At 49.6% G+C, this 16,181-nt stretch overlaps 1 protein-coding gene across 1 annotated transcript; it reads left to right on the top strand.

The window, feature by feature from the left end:
• The first annotated feature begins 3,209 nt into the window (after positions 1-3,209).
• P2rx5 (purinergic receptor P2X 5) lies at positions 3,210-14,557 on the top strand. Its single transcript, XM_028787233.1, has 13 exons — positions 3,210-3,530; positions 6,939-7,089; positions 7,642-7,713; positions 8,193-8,268; positions 8,357-8,453; positions 8,609-8,689; positions 8,953-9,091; positions 9,510-9,643; positions 9,896-9,989; positions 10,102-10,167; positions 12,188-12,270; positions 12,967-13,134; positions 13,672-14,557. The coding sequence occupies exons 1-13, from the start codon at positions 3,394-3,396 to the stop codon at positions 13,739-13,741; spliced, it is 1,368 nt and encodes a 455-aa protein (XP_028643066.1). The 5' UTR covers positions 3,210-3,393; the 3' UTR covers positions 13,742-14,557.
• Positions 14,558-16,181: the final 1,624 nt, after the last annotated feature.

Below are 16,181 nucleotides of genomic sequence, written 5' to 3'. Positions count from 1 at the left end.
AGATCCGATAACCCTTAGCCTTCCTCCATGGCTCTAACAAGAGGTTTGATGAATGCAGGAGGTATGTGTGGTCCTGCCTCTACTAATCTTGCTGTCTCTCCCGCAAGTAGCCTGAGAAGCTGTCAGAACTGTGTGAATTCTGTTTCTAGAAGACACCTGTGGCAGGCACTTGGCTTCAGTGTTTCCTTTCTCCCAGCATGCGTCCCCTGGGAAGATGCCCTGGGAACCAGTTTCAGTCATCTGATAGTCTAAGGGAGGACACAAGCATCTCTTTAGAATGTCTTCCTGTCAGGACATTTACAGTAGGTGCCTGGTAAAGGTTTGAGCAGGAATAGAAGCAGCAGGTGGAAACAGGTATGGGTGCATGCCTGAAATTCCGGCGCTGAAGAAACTGAGGCAGGAGGATCACAGGTTAGAAGCTGGCTTGGACTACATAGTGGGACACTGTACTTCTACTACCGGACCCAAACTAGTGGTCTTTTCTCTGTGTCTTGGGGCCTTAGTACACACCAGGGCTTGTCTCTCAACAACCTAGCTGAAACCTGGAACCCCATTTGGGGAGTGGAGAGGCTCACAACAGGACACTTCCTCTGGATCTCTTTTTTTCTCCTCCCCTAACCCCCTCTCTCTGTGCATGCCCGTGTATGTACATATGTATATGCAGGTTCACTTATGTGTATGTGTACATGACACGTGTGGGTTAGAAGTGAACATTGGGCATCTTTCCTTATTGCTCTCTGCCTATTTCTTTGAGACAGTGCCTCTCAATGAACTTTGAACTGTTTCGCTATACTGGCTGCCCAGTGAACCCCCAAGATTTGTCTATTTCTGCCCACCCCAGCACTAGAGTTGCAGTAAGAAGTTGCACGCTGTCCCAAAGGCCCTAGCTAATACAGGAAAGAGAAATGTCATTTCCTTAAAAAGGTTTGGTTGGTCTTTAGTCTTTTTAACAAGAGTGCAGTTACAGGGAGGCCATTACTAGATACTGAAGTTGTGCTGGAAGGGCTGTATACTCTACTGGCTTCTCAGCAATAGGAAGAGAAGCATTATTCTCTCCGAGGGAGATTTTTAGTGGCTGTCATTGCCCAAGATGAAGCTTTTATCAGGACAAGATTGTCAGATATGATATCCCTGTTTCTATGACACCATCCTGATGTTTCAGACAGCTGTGCTGTGGGCTACAGGATCTTTTATGGACAAGTATTTCTCAGATATTTCTCAGATTAGATGAAACAGGAGGTTCTCACCAGCTCTCCAGCTTGGAACATCTACCACCTTACTACCTTATGCTGGAGCAGGTGGTGGGCAGCATCTTCAAGGGTGTGAGATGGCTCCATGGTGGCTACTTCCCCTTCAGCCATTAGAGAGCCATGTGGGGAAGACTGGGCAGAAAATAGGATGCCTTCAGCTTCCAGGGTTGTGACTGGGACCTAGTGGCAGGTCCAAATATGTTTAAAAGAAAGCAGGCCTGTTTAGTTATTTGATAAATATACAGAACTAGCATGTAGCAAGCATGTTGCTGGGCCCAGGACATAGGTTTTGTTTTGTTTTTTTTTTTTTGGTTTTTCGAGACAGGGTTTCTCTGTGTAGCCCTGGCTGTCCTGGAACTCACTCTGTAGACCAGGCTAGCCTCGAACTCAGAAATCCGCCTGCCTCTGCTTCCCAAGTGCTGGGATTAAAGGCGTGCGCCACCACCGCCGGGCAGGATTATCTAAAGCAATGCCCTCAACCTCTTGGAGCTTCTCATCTTGTCTGGGGGCACAGTACTGAGTTGGCGAAGTACTGAAAGAGCTCTGTAGATAGCATGCCTTTGATCCCAGCACCTGGGAGGCAGAAACAGGTAGATCTTTGTGAGTTCCAGGGCAGCCTGGTCTACAGAGTGAGTTTCAGGGCAGTCAGGGCTCTTACACAGAAAAATCCTGTATCAAAAAAAAAAATGCTCTGAAGGACTAAGTTGGGGTCATGGGACAGAGGTGATTGGAGTGGGGGGTGGGGATTACTTTGGAAGTATGTATGCAAATAAGCCTTTTTGAGGAACTGGTTGGGTTGAGCTTGAAGAATTATAACAACACATTGTTTCCAAATGATACTTTAGGAACAGAATACGAACTTTATGCCCTTTCCTAGAATGAATAAAAAATTCAAGGGCAAAGCCCAGGAATTTGTTATTTTTTTTTTAATAGTCATTCTTTCATATTGCAAAACTGGGCACTTGTTCCCTGAAACTTTTATTTTTGAAACAGATCATACCTGGTGGACTTCAGCATCTCTTCCAACTTCTGGAGTCTGTCATTTCAGAGAGCGAGCTTTCCATTGGGCAAGAGGGCCAGGGTCAGGAGCAGAGGTGGCGTGCTCAGACACAAGTGCAGAAAATTAGTGTGCGCAGCTCCTTACCCCTCAGCCCCTGGGACAGCGACTCTCTTGACACCCAACCCCTCAGTACATACACAGCCAGTCACCACACAACCCCTCACCACACATAGCCCACCAGTATACATATATATAGCCCCATAACTGCTCACCACACGGCCTCTCACAGCATATAGACCCATACCACAGGAATGGTATCCTACATCCTCTCATCCTACAGCCCCTCGCCACAGACAATCTATGACAGTCCATAATCAAGCTCCAAAGCACAGCTCCAGGCACCTTTTCTTTCTCTCATTTTGGTTTAGCCTCAGAGGATGGCATTGGGTTCTTTAACTTTAGGAACTATTCAGAATCTAGACATATGTTAGGGTCCCTCGCCTTGGTGCCCTAGTTCTCCCCACCCTGCAGTACCTGACTGGGACCTCTGATCCCTGACCCTAGAAATTTGTAGGGTTTAAATCCCCAGTCACAGAAGCGATGGAAACGCCCCTTGATTACAGCACCCACAGGCAGCCAGGAACCTATACATCTGCCTGACAGCGTGAGTAGAGAGGCCAGGGCAATTGGGAAAACAGTCGTTACTGTCTATTCCTCCTCCTATGTTTCCTGCGCTGTGGTTCCCTTCCGGAATCTGCCTCTATTTCCCCACCGGGTTCCTCTCGAGCGAGTCCTGTGGGAGGAGGTAGGGGCGGGTGAGACGCCTTGGAAAGCACCTTCCCCTTCTTCCTCGCCTCCGCACTCCTGCGAGCGTCCTTACCAGCCAGTGGCTGAAGGCACAGCCGGGTGGTGTCACGGTATCAGCAGAGGCGGCAGCATCCCAGGCCGGGCGCTCGCTGCAGTCAGGCTCTCCGAGGCAGGGGGATCCTGCTGGCCGCCTTGTGCTCGCGCCCGGGTCTGCGCGTCTGCTTTCCAGCTCATGCCCTTTGGAGCCGCGCGCCCCGGGACTGCGGCAGCGCACACAGAGTGCTCGGTTGGCTGCGGGGCAGCGGAAGACGGCGGCGGCCAGAGTGAGCTGGAGGCATGGGCCAGGCGGCCTGGAAGGGGTTCGTGCTGTCTCTGTTCGACTACAAGACAGCAAAGTTCGTGGTCGCCAAGAGCAAGAAGGTGGGGCTGCTCTACCGGGTGTTACAGCTCACCATCCTGTTGTACTTGCTCATGTGAGTTCTTGGGCACTTTTTTGAAGCAAGGGTACATGGGGAGGGGAAGGTGTAGACACAGGGACCTTGGGGAGTCGGCCCTCAAGGGCCCTTGGATATAAGAATGGGAAAGTAAAAGGGGGACACTGCCTTGTGAAACGTGGGCGGCAGCAACTGGATACCTTGGTCTGAAGCTGTCTGTAGGAGCTCCTTCTCCCAGGATTGGAGCTCCCAGTGTTACAGCCATGACCAGGAGGCAGGGATGCCAGGACACTGGGCTCCAGCTGCCCCCCAGAGGCCTCCCTATGTCCGGCTTGACAGCTGGCCCAGGCACCCAGCAGGTTATTTATAAGCATTGAGCATTACTGGCTTACTCTTGGTTGGGCCAACTCATGAGATTGGCATGTTCTGGAACTCAGGGTTAGCTCACGAGAATCAGGAGGCAGCCTCTCCAGCGTCCAGATGCTCTACTGTTTTCCTTTGTTGCCATCTCATTTAGCAGGATATGGGCCTACCAGCCCACGGGCAGTTTGTTGGGGATTTAATAGCTCGGTCAGAGGCCTCCCTTGCTCCTAGGAAGAAGAGGGCACAGGTGGAAAGAGGCAGCCACCGTGGACAGCTGCGATTCACTTTCTTTTCCTCATTAAATGATGTGCAATTATTGCTCCTGGGAGGGCAGTCCTGGCCTAGCCTTGCTGCCTTCTAATGGCTGCTCCCGCCTCCTCCTCCTCCTCCTCCTCCCCCTACCCTGAGACAGCGTTTCTCCGTGTAGCCCTGGCTATCCTGGAACTGCTCAGTAGAGCAGGCTGACATCAAACTCAGAAATCCTCCTTCCTTTACCTCTGGAGTGCTGTGATTATAGGCATGGATAATGGCTGTGTTCTTAGTGTTTCCTGGATTTTAGCTCCAAAGCACGCGGCAGTATCCTACCTCAGGGCCTTTGGACTGCTGTTCTTCAGTTATCACATTTTTCCTTCCCCACTCGGTCAGCACCACTCCTTGTCCAGATTTGAGTTCTCCCTCTTCCTCCCTCCCTGGCACTTCCATAAGCCGTTTTAATTGGTCATTTGGTCAGTGTCTATTTCTGACTGCCTGACGTCTGGGGATGCCATGACGCGTTGTCACACTGTGATGTCATTTCACTTGGGAATCTGTATGAAATGAGTAAACGAATGCTGAATGTTTGCTTACTGTTTTGAATTTGATCAGGCCCAGGGTTTCTCTACTTAAGAATCACAACTTTCTAGTCAGGCATGGTGGTGGATACTTTTAATCGCAGGAGGCAGAGGTGGGCAGATCTCTGAGGGTTCAAGGCCAGCTTAGGATCCAGGCTCTCTCCAACTCTGCCCCAGAAATGAGGAAATGGACACATGTTGGTTGACATATTTGTGACTCCCTGGAGAGAGCTAGCATGCCGTGCACTCATTGCATGACAGGGAACTGGCTTCTTCCTCCTTTGACCCCTTTGACTGGTTTCCCCAGCTTCACCACGAATGGTCTAAGCTGGCTGATAGCTAACCACGAGTTAGTGATTTCTGTGCATGGAGCTTTTGCTCTGTGCTAGCCTCACTGTGCGTAGCATTTGACACAGGTCACCTCATTTTCAAAGTATATCTTTTTAGAGGACAGAGTGAAGTCATGAAGCATGAATGATTAGAAGTGCTTGCTGTTTTGTTTTTAAATTTATTATGTATACAGTACCCTGCCTGCATGCCAGAAGAGGGCATCAGATCTCTGTATAGATGGTTATGAGCCATCATGAACTGAATTCAAGACCTCTGTAAGAGTAGCCAGTGCTCTTAACCTCTGAGCCATCTCTCTCCAGCTTGCTTGCTGTTCTTTTAGGAGTTCACTTCCCAGCTGATTGGCTTACAACCCTCTGTAATTCCAGCCTCAGAGTATCTGACTCTTCTGACTCCCAATTGTACCTGACCTCACCAGCACACATAAACATGTGTGCACATGCACAAATACACACACACACACACATACACACACACACTCACAATTTAATCATATATATAATTTTAGAAATGTGTGATATTATAGGCTGGAATACATCTATAATTCTAACTCTCGGGGATGAGGTAGGAGGATTGCTGTGAGTTTGAAGCTAGCCTCAGCCACATTTTCATGGCATTGCCCTTTGATGTGTAAACATTTTTAATTTGAAGAGACCAAACGTTTTTGCTGTTTTGTTTTTGCTGTGTATGTTTTAATCTTGCTTTGCTTTATGAGAGGATTTCTCTGTGTAGCTCCTGGAACTTGCTCAGAAGACTAGGTTGGCCTCAAACTCAGAGCTCCATCTGCCTCTGCCTCCTGAGTGCTGGGATTAAAGATATGCACCACACTGGGCGGTGGTGGCGCATGCCTTTAATCCCAGCACTTGGGAGGCAGAGGCAGGCGGATTTCTGAGTTTGAGGCCAGCCTGGTCTACAGAGTGAGTTCCAGGACAGCCAGGGCTATACAGAGAAACAATGTCTCGAAAAACCAAAAAAAAAAAACATTATTACCACAACATTATTTTTTATTTATGTGTATGAGGCTATATAAGTTTATGTGCAATATATATATGTATATGTATATATATATAAATGCACATATATGCATATATATATATATATATATATATATGGGAGAGAGAGAGAGAGAGAGAGAATATCTCACTGTGCAGTGTGCAGTCTGTCTGTCCTGTAATTCACTATGTAGATCATTTTGGCCTCAAACTCATTTTGGTCTCTGTATCCCAAGTGCTGATATTAAAGGGGTGGATTACCTTACCACCCAGTAATTTATTTCTTTTTTAGAAGTACTAATTTTATTTATTTATTTATTTATTTATTTATTTTTGGTTTTTTGAGACAGGGTTTCTCTGTGTAGCCCTGGCTGTCCTGGAACTCACTCGGTAGACCAGGCTGGCCTCGAACTCAGAAATCCGCCTGCCTCTGCCTCCCAAGTGCTGGGATTAAAGGTGTGTGCCACCACCGCCCAGCCCAAGAAGTATTAATTCTATTATTTTATGTGTATGAATGTTTTGCCTGCATGTGTGTTTGTGTACCATATATGTGCCTGGTCTCCATCCCTGAGGTCACAACTGGGACTGGAGTTACAGACGGCTGTGAACTACCATGAAGGTGCCTGGAATGGAAAAGGATGTTCTGCAAGATGAACAAGTGCTCTCAACCACTAAGCCAGCTCTTCAGCCCCAGACTTTCTTTAAAAGATAGCATCTTGCCCTGTACCCAGGATGGCCTCCAACACTCTATTTTCCAGCTTTAGCATATTGACTGCAGAATGCATGCTTGTGGGACAGGTGAATCCCTGAGCTCTTGCTCCCACCAGTCTAGGACTTACTATGGATCTCACTCCAGCCTGGGCCTGGGCAGCCCCGTGACTGACTGTTGGTCATATTTCTACATATTTCTACAGATGGGTGTTTCTGATAAAGAAGAGTTATCAGGACATTGACACTTCCCTGCAGAGTGCTGTGGTCACCAAAGTCAAGGGGGTGGCCTATACCAACACCACGATGCTTGGGGAACGGCTTTGGGATGTAGCCGACTTTGTCATTCCCTCTCAGGTCAGATCATCACCTGTCCCTGGGACCTGGGCAGGTGAGGTGTGGCTTGGGTGGGTCACATAGGAAGTACCAGAGAACTCCATCAATTGTCTCCTTGGCCCAGGATGCAGACAGAAACCCTGGCTAGGTTCTTTCCCCCATGGTGTCCCTGTCTCTTTTCCTGCACCAGGCCTGGCTTCTTTTGTTCTCAGTGGTCTATATGTCTGTTGAGACCACATGGGCCCAGAGTGACCTGGCACAGAGAACCCCTCCCTTATAGCCCAGTACCCCTGGGAACAGCTCCCCAGTGTGTCCATAGCTGTCCTGGTGTAGAATCAGGGCAGAAGTTTGCAAAGAATTATGAGGTGAGAATGCTTGGGGTTTGTGAAGGTGTAAGTGACCCATAAAAAGATATCCACTTGTGAAGTATGGGCTCATCAGACAGACGGACAATGATCTCCAGTTTTGTGGCCCCCATTGTTCCCAACCCCATGTAGAGGTCCACTTTCTACCAGGCTGAATCTTCCCTGAAAGGCCAGAAGGAGATTCCTTAAACTCTGTCTGGCTCCTCAGGGGGAGAACGTTTTCTTCGTGGTCACCAACCTGATTGTGACTCCTAACCAGCGGCAGGGCATCTGTGCTGAGGTTTGATTTGGCATGTGTGTGGTGGGAGGGTTGGGAAGCCCTTGACTGTGGTGACAGTCCCCCCTGAAGCAGGGGCTTGGTTAGCTCCAATCCTGTCAAGATGCTGTATAGCTACCATAAGCTTTGGGAGAGAAATGGTTTTATTTTTTTTAAGTTTTACTTTGTGTGTGTGTGTGTATGAGAGAGAGAGAGAGAGAGAGAACGAGAGAGAGAGAGAGAGAGAGAGAGAGAGAGAGAGAGAGAGAGAGAACACAACTTTCAGGAGTTGGTTCTCTCCTTTCACCATGGTTTTCAGGGATTAAACTCAGGGTTTCAGGCTTTCATGGCAGATGCTTTTAACCACCTAGTCACTTTTGCCAGCCTGAGAAACAGGTTTTCAAAGTGCATGAGGCTTCAGGCCAGGGGGGAAGCCCTCTTCTGTCTCTGGACCTGGTCCTGGGCTGGGGGAAATCTTAGCAGATCCCTCTCTTTCCTTGTAGCGTGAGGGCATCCCTGATGGCGAGTGTTCTGAGGACACTGACTGTCATGCTGGGGAGTCTGTCGTAGCTGGACACGGTGAGGGCCTGGAGTAGCTGGGGCTGGAGCAGGGCAAAGGCACATGGACAGGAAGGCACACAGCATTGCCCCCGTTTCTCCTCTGCAGGACTGAAAACTGGTCGTTGTCTACGGGTGGGGAACTCTACCCGGGGCACCTGTGAGATCTTTGCTTGGTGCCCAGTGGAGACAAAGTCCATGCCAACGTGAGTGGGTGGTCCCAGAGGAGCTGCCCACACAGTCTTCCTTACACAGTGGGTCCCACCTGAGGCCAGAGGCCTCCCTGCTCCTGCCAGGTCTAGGGGAGTCATGAAGGGGAAGGACAGGTTTCCTGCTCAGGCTTCCCTGGTCTGGTTTTCAGGGATCCCCTCCTGAAGGATGCCGAAGGCTTCACCATTTTCATAAAGAACTTCATTCGCTTCCCCAAGTTCAACTTCTCCAAGTAGGTGGGGGCTTGACTATTGGAGGGAGAGGTGAGCTGAGGGCCTCCCTGTGGCTGTGCTGACGCTGTGCATGGTGTGTACACATGACTGAATAAACAGAGGTGCCCTTGCTTCTGCTTGGGGGTAGTCTCTGTTTTTGAGAGGCATAAGATACAAGCTGAGGTCGGGAGAGGTCATGTCTGGCACAGGGTTCACTGCCTCCTGCAAAGGACTTGGGCCCAGCAACAAAGTATCTCACCCTCTTGTCCTGGCTTCCTTTCAGAGCCAATGTGCTAGAAACAGACAACAAAGATTTCCTGAAAACCTGTCACTTCAGCTCCACGAATCTCTACTGTCCCATTTTCCGACTAGGGTCCATTGTCCGCTGGGCAGGGGCTGACTTCCAAGACATAGCCCTGAAGGTGGGTGATATGTGCTCAGGGAGTCCTCCCTGGGGGACTGTATTGAGACCTGGGGCACTGTATTGAGAAGGGGAAGATGGAGGGGCCTTTAGGGCCAGGGTGATCCTGAATTGTCACCTGTCCCCAGGAGCTCACTATTTTCACAATTAGTTGTGACATATGGCCTGGCTGTGTCAGGCACTCATTGGGAGTTGGGGGTGGGTGAGTGGGGCTGACTTGGTGCCTGCTAGGTTGTTTTCTAACCCCAGGTCATCATCAGAAACAATTGCAAGGAACCTTGTGGACACCTGCTGATCTGTGTGTAAAGTGTGGCCCTGCCAGACCTCTGGCTGACTGGTGTGGCTCTCCTAAAGGGCTGCTCTGTGACTTCTGTCCATCTGCGGATAACTCTGGCATTCACCCTGTCTCTCGTATCAAGGGTGGTGTGATAGGAATCCATATCGAATGGGACTGTGACCTTGATAAAGCTGCCTCCAACTGCAACCCACACTATTACTTCAACCGTCTGGACAACAAACACACACAATCCATCTCCTCTGGGTACAACTTCAGGTAACGACTGTTCTTATGCTCCCTGGTGACCTTGACTGTCTTCTGTATCCTCTGCTGGGTCAACAGTGTTCTCTTGGTCCAGGGGTTGGTACTAAGCATGCTGAGAATGCCCAGTCTTTGTACTTGGTCTGGGCTCACTCCTAGAGCAGCTCTAGGATCCTGGATTGCTGAGAATCCCCCAAAGCGGCTGCTTTGTGCTGCTAGGGAGAAAAGGTACAGGTGGATGAGCTTCCCCTGGGCCCTGTCTCCCAGGTTTGCTAGATATTACCGTGACCCTAATGGGGTGGAGTTCCGTGACCTGATGAAAGCCTACGGCATCCGTTTTGATGTGATAGTTAATGGCAAGGTATGTGGATCTTCTCATTCCAGCGCATGGTGGTTACTGGGTCAGGGAGGTTGGAGAGCCCCTGGGGATCCAGCTGTCCACCCTGCCTTACTCATCTGTTTCTGTCTTACAGGCAGGAAAATTCAGCATCATCCCCACAGTCATCAACATTGGTTCTGGGCTGGCGCTCATGGGTGCTGTGAGTATCTCCCCTGCCTTGCTGGCTTCCTAGGGAGAGGGAAGTCATTAACTGCCTGCGAGGAGCATGCGGAGCCCAGGACACAGGAGGCCTGTGAGGTCACAGGGAAGGACAAGGGTGATTTTACACCCTGCCAGCTGCCCCAGAGGGTGTTGACTGCCTGTAGCCCTGGCTGTGAGCTTGAGTGGAGTGTGGCACACAGGTGGATCATCCTCTAGTCCTGCTGTGGGCTAGGATCTTTGAGATGCTGTGTCTAAAAATCTCCATCTCCAGTTCTGGTAATGGGAAACTGATTGACAGTTGGGGACAGGGGCTTCTTTGCTTTGGGGGTGTTCTGTGCACTTAAGAATCCCTGATTTCTATTCAATAAATGTCAGCTGGCCCCCCCTCACAGCTGCTCAGAAAGGGTCTCCAGCTAAGAACTTGTAGTTCTGGGTGGGTGGTTAGCCATCCATAGTGGCTTCTGTGGTGGGAAATGGCTGGAGTGCAGGGAAGGGCTTCCTGCAAATGGTACTTCCTTGGTACTTCTGGGAGGAGGTTAAATGTGGGAGGCATCATTAGGGGTTCATGCCAATATAGCAAATTCCCTGCCATGGCTTTCCGAAGCCTTGTCCCTCTGCCTGGGCAGCCCAAGCAGCCACTGAAGGATTTTCTATCAGGATTGACTTTGCATTGAGACTGAGAAACTTGTCTTGACAGGGATTAAGAATGATCACTAATGGGCAGCGATGGTGCAGGTCTTTCCTTTAATCCCAGTATTTGGGAGGTAGAGGCAGGGAATCTCATAGTTTGAGGTTAGCCTGGTCTAGGCCAGTGGTACACAGAGAAACCCGGTCTTGAAAACCAAACCAAACCAAACCAAACCAAACCAAACCAAACCAAACCAAACCAAACCAAACCAAACCAAACAGTGGTCCCCAAGTGGAGCATCCTGAGTAAGGCAGTCATTTTTAGGGGTCCCTGGCTGTGTTGCGTGTGCGTAGCTCGCTTACAATGTAGGTAAATTCTGGAAGTCTGAGACCACGGCCATGGGATGAAGGTAATGGATGCAGCAAAGGGTGGTGGGGAAGGCTGAGAGAAGGAGTAGTATCGAGATGTTGATAAATGACTTTTGGAGTCTGAGGAAAACAGGTATGCTCCACTGGTGCCCTCCTCTGCTTTCAGAAACACCTCCTCCATCTCTACAGTAAAGGAAGAGTAGCCCTCTGCTGGAGCATGCAGGCATTACACAGAACACACTCTGCTCTGAGGCCTGTGCTCAGTGATTAGTTGGCCCCAACTGGGTTAGCTCAGGCTTCCTTCCTGTCTTTCCTTGACTGGGGTTGTAGCATCCCTGTTGTTGAGGTTAAGACTCCTGTTGGCCAGGGTACCAGAGAGCTCTCTGGACCATTACATTGCCACTGACATAACCCCCAACCCCTTACACCCCATAAGAACTAGGACCAGCATCCCTAAAAGAATTCTCAAACACGCTGGTTCTCACTCCCACCGGAAGCATCCCACACAGGCCCTGTGGCATTTACAGGTGATGACCAGCCTGCTTCTCCCTGTGCAATGCAACCCCAGGCCTCCAATTCAACTCTCAAGACAGGCTGGGTGCAGGTCCCCAGGCTGAGTGAATGTTGTGTTCCACCTATTCCGGATCCTGTTTCCATTATAAGGCTAGTGGCTCCATATCATAATCCACTTGTCTCCGGCAGCATAGGGAGATCCCAGGTCTCTGTAGTCCAGCCCATATTCTTCTGGCACCCCAGTGCACATCTGGGTGGTGGCAGATTCTTAGTAAATGTCTGTTGACATTATTAGACCTGGTCGGGGCAGAGAGGGGAACTTGATCCATGGAATCAGCCAGCTTTGCCCCAATCTAACCTGTATCTACTATGGAGTGGCTTTGTGCTCCTGGACATCACCCCTTTCTGGGCCATCTTATGTTTCATGTGGCTCTCTGCTCCTGAGCTGTTGCAGGCTCCAAACAGTATGAAGCTAGGATTCTGAGTCATAGCTCCCGACTCTTTTGCAGGGGGCTTTCTTCTGCGACCTGGTACTTATCTACCTCATCAGAAAGAGCGAGTTTTACCGAGACAAGAAGTTTGAGAAAGTGAGGTAAGTTAACTTTCCTCCCTGTGGCCCAAGAGGATTTCCCGGAGCCTGTCTTAGAGCCCCATCTGGCTGGTCCTGGGTTGGATGTGTAGATGGCATGCTATGAGGACCTGCTTCCTAAGACTGAACTTGGTTCAGAAGACCCAGGGAAAAAGTCTCCCCAGATTACATGACAGACTTTTTGATAGGGTCTGTCTTAATGGAGGGTTTTAGACATGCCCCATGCCTTCTTTGGGCTTCAGTTTCCCCATCTGTGAGATGAGAACATTGGTTTATACAAAATGGACTTGGTTCTTAGAGGCCTGGGGTTGAAGGAAGGAAGCAGTGTGTGTATGTGTGTGTATGTGCACTTAGCATCGGAACGTTGGGACATTGGATAGCATGGGATGGCGCTGGGTCTGCAGTGACAGGAAGGGAAAGGGGTTCTTGCCTCGGTCTTGGAGGAGGAATTCTGGAGAAGCTGGGACCAGAATGAAGAATTGGGTCAGGCAGCATGTGCTTCCTCAGTCCCAGCAACCCGGACTATGGGTGCATGTTGGACCTGCATGATTTATGTGCATTGCCCCAGATGCAGCCTGAACCTAGCTGGTCAAGTTCCACCTGGCCATAGGCTGCTTTGCCGGAGGAAAGAGTCTGGCTCAACCAGGAGTACAATTCTCTGTCAGTGCCCCAAGAAGGTTGTGGCCGTATCTTCCACAGGAGTCAGAAGGAGGAAGCCAATGTTGAGGTTGAGGCCAACGAGATGGAGCAGGAGCTGCCGGAGGACAAGCCACTGGAGAGCACTTGTCAGGATGAGCAGTCCCAAGAACTGGACCAGAGCAGCAGGAAGCAGAATAGCCACTTCCAGGTGCTCTTCGAGCCTGCCAGGTGAGGGACTGGCTTCTGCAAAGGGTGTGGGGGGTTCGCTCCAGAGGGAGTCTCTCAGGCCTGGGATGGTCCTTCTCCCAGCCCTGTTTTCCCTTCTTGCTAAGGTTAGGCATCCTCCAGCTGGGAGCTGGGTCAGGGCAGGGATGATGCTGAGAAATAGCCTGGGATGGAGCAGAGTAAAGAGAGAAAGATGGAGGCCGAGAGCCGCAGCAGTGAGGGCAGACTGAGGGAGCCTAAGCATAGCCATCCCCGGAGCTGTCACTGCCTGGTCACGTGAGCTCCTTACCTGCAGGTGTATCTTGCTTGTCTAGGGCAGCCTCCTATGGCTGTGGGAGGGTCTGTGAGTCCCAGTCCTCAGCCTCAACACTGTCATGCATCTGACCTGCAGTTAGGACAGTGTTCTTTCTCCTCGGCCATGCCTTCCTGCTCACTGATAGAGAAAGGCTGCGGCTGCCGTGTACTAATCCTCAGAAAGGCCATGGTGCCCAGAGGTCCTGACTGCCTTCTCTCTGCCTCTGTGTGCATCTCTCCCTCAAGGTCTGGCCTCCAGGAGAATGTCGTCATGAACGTGAAACAGTCACAGGTCTTGCAAACAGTGAAGACGTAGCCAGAGCTCTTGGAAGAGAACAGATTCAAAGATGATTGGGCCAGGACAGGCCACAGCTCTCAACTGGGGAGAGGCATCTCTGTGGTGCCTGCTCAGGATGAAGCTTCTGAGAACAAGCCTCACAGCTCCACCCAGCTTGGGTGGGATCCTGCTGCAAGCTTTGTTTCATGGAAGGCCTCCTGGTGGCCAAAGTGGCTCAGGATGCAGGAAGGAGGCCCTGGGGCAGGCCCTCAGGGAAGGGGCAAGCCTGGGGTTTCAGTGGTTGGTTTTCATTCCTGACTCTGAGCCCAGCTGGACATGTGTGTATTATTTATACAGGCAGTACACATTTATTGGTGCATGCTGCACTTTAGTCCTGAGAGACTTAAAGGAGATGTTGACTTGGCCCTAGGGTAGAGGGCACACATGTTAACCTTCACCAGAGACACCACAGTCAGCCCAGCCAGCCTCTAGCCAAGACTTTGACAGGTCCCTGCAGAGAATGATTACCCAGAAAAAGCTGCTGGATGACATCCAGGGGACACTTGACTCCACCCCCAGATGTAAAATGTAAAGCTGGCCAAGGAGACACCTGGAAAAATGCTTAAGGGGAGAGCAAACTCCAGGGGCTCCCAGGTAAGATTGGGGAGGGAAGGCAAGTAAGCCACTATCTGAAGCCTAGGGTAGCTCTGGGAAATTGACTTGCCCAGGTGAGAGATGGACTTGTGTGGTTCAGCTCTTGCTGTTTGGTGGTGCTGGGGGTCCTGGTCTGACTTCCTTCCTGCTCTCAGAAGCCCAGCTTTGATGTGCTAATGAGATAAAGGATAATTTTCACTGTAAGGCTGTTCCTGACCTGTGTCCCAGTTCCTTCTCCCACTGCATTTCATGGAACCCAAAGTGGGGTCCATGGGCCAGCACCCACTCTCCAGAGAGCCTGACAAAAATGCAGGGTTGCAGGCCTCTTCCTAATCTTATGATTCAAACATGTGAACCTATGGAGCCATGCTCATACAAACCACCACACATGTTATCCACATAAATTCATACAGGCAAGTATACACACACACACACACACACACACACACACACAAATCTTTTTAAAAATGAAGGACCAGGGAAAAGGATCAAAATACTCAAAATACCTATCTATTATATGGTACCAATTAGAAGGCATTGTGATCACATCCAGCCAAAGGCCAACCTACCTACTGATTTTTTCCCTCACAATAGAAGTAACTTTGGAGAAATTGAAAGATAATTTTGTCCTTAGTTACCAGCCTTGTTAGTTTATAAGACAGATGCAGGGGTGGCAGTCTTGCCACCAAGTTCCCAAAGTGGCTGGCAAGCATGAGTGACTTACTCAAGCTGCCCTGAGGCCAAAAGGGTCCCTTTCCCATCCTAACTGTTTTTGTTTTTGAGACATGAGGTCTCTATGTAGTCCTAGCTATCCTGGAACTCTCTATATAGACCGGGCTGGCCTCACGGCCTGCTCCATAAGTGCTGGGACTAAAGCCACTACACCTGCCTTCCCATCTCCACTTGGAAGACAGCAGTGTGCTCATTTTTTTTTTTTTTAAATTCAAACATTTTGATGAATACCTAATCTAATTCAAAATTTAAAGGTTCACAAACAGAGAAGTAGCCAAGGATGGTGATAAACAACTTTAAATCCCAGCACTTGGGATGCAGAGGCAGGTGGATCTCTGAGTTTGACAAAAGCTAGTTCTATTCGAGAAGTGAGACTCTTTTTTTTTTTTAACTCTATTAACCCTTTCATTTTTTGAGGAGCATCTGGCTACCTGACCATTCTTTCAGAAAATGATCTATTCCTATAAGACCAAATTCCCTGTCAAAACCAGACTTGGGGACACATTTAAATACAGGGCTGGGGAGCAGGCTCACTTTCCTCTATCCCATGGGTATCTGTGTGCTTCTTTTGATACCAGGGGCATTCTCTTTGAAAAGCACCCTACCACACGCAGAACCCTTGTAGATGGTAATCAGAGGGGGTGAGGTGGTACACACCTGAAGACTCAGCATATGGGAGGTGGAGGTGGGTCACCTGAGCTCAGGAATTTCAACCTGGGCAACAGATAGTGAGGGTCCCTTCTAAAAAAAGGGCAGAGGGCTGAAGCAATGGCCCAGCAGTTAAGAGCACTCGCTGCTTTTTCAGAAAACCAAAGTTCAACTCCCAGCAACCACATGATGGTTCAACCTCCTGTAATTCTAGTTCCAAGGGAATCAGATGCCCTGTTCTGGCCTCTGTGGGTACCAGGCACGCACCAGTGCACAGACATACATGCTAAAAAAACACTCATACACATGAAGTAAAATAATTATAAAGTTTTTAGCCTGTTGTGATGGTGCATGCCTTTAACCCCAACATGGGGTGGCAGAACAAGTGAATTTTTTATTTTTATATTTATTTATTTAATGTATGTGAGTACACTGTGGCTGTCTT

Source organism: Grammomys surdaster, unplaced genomic scaffold (genome assembly GCF_004785775.1).
Source record: "Grammomys surdaster isolate TR1022 unplaced genomic scaffold, NIH_TR_1.0 125621, whole genome shotgun sequence".
NCBI lineage: Eukaryota > Metazoa > Chordata > Mammalia > Rodentia > Muridae > Grammomys > Grammomys surdaster.
This window is presented reverse-complemented; position numbering and strand designations above follow the sequence as displayed.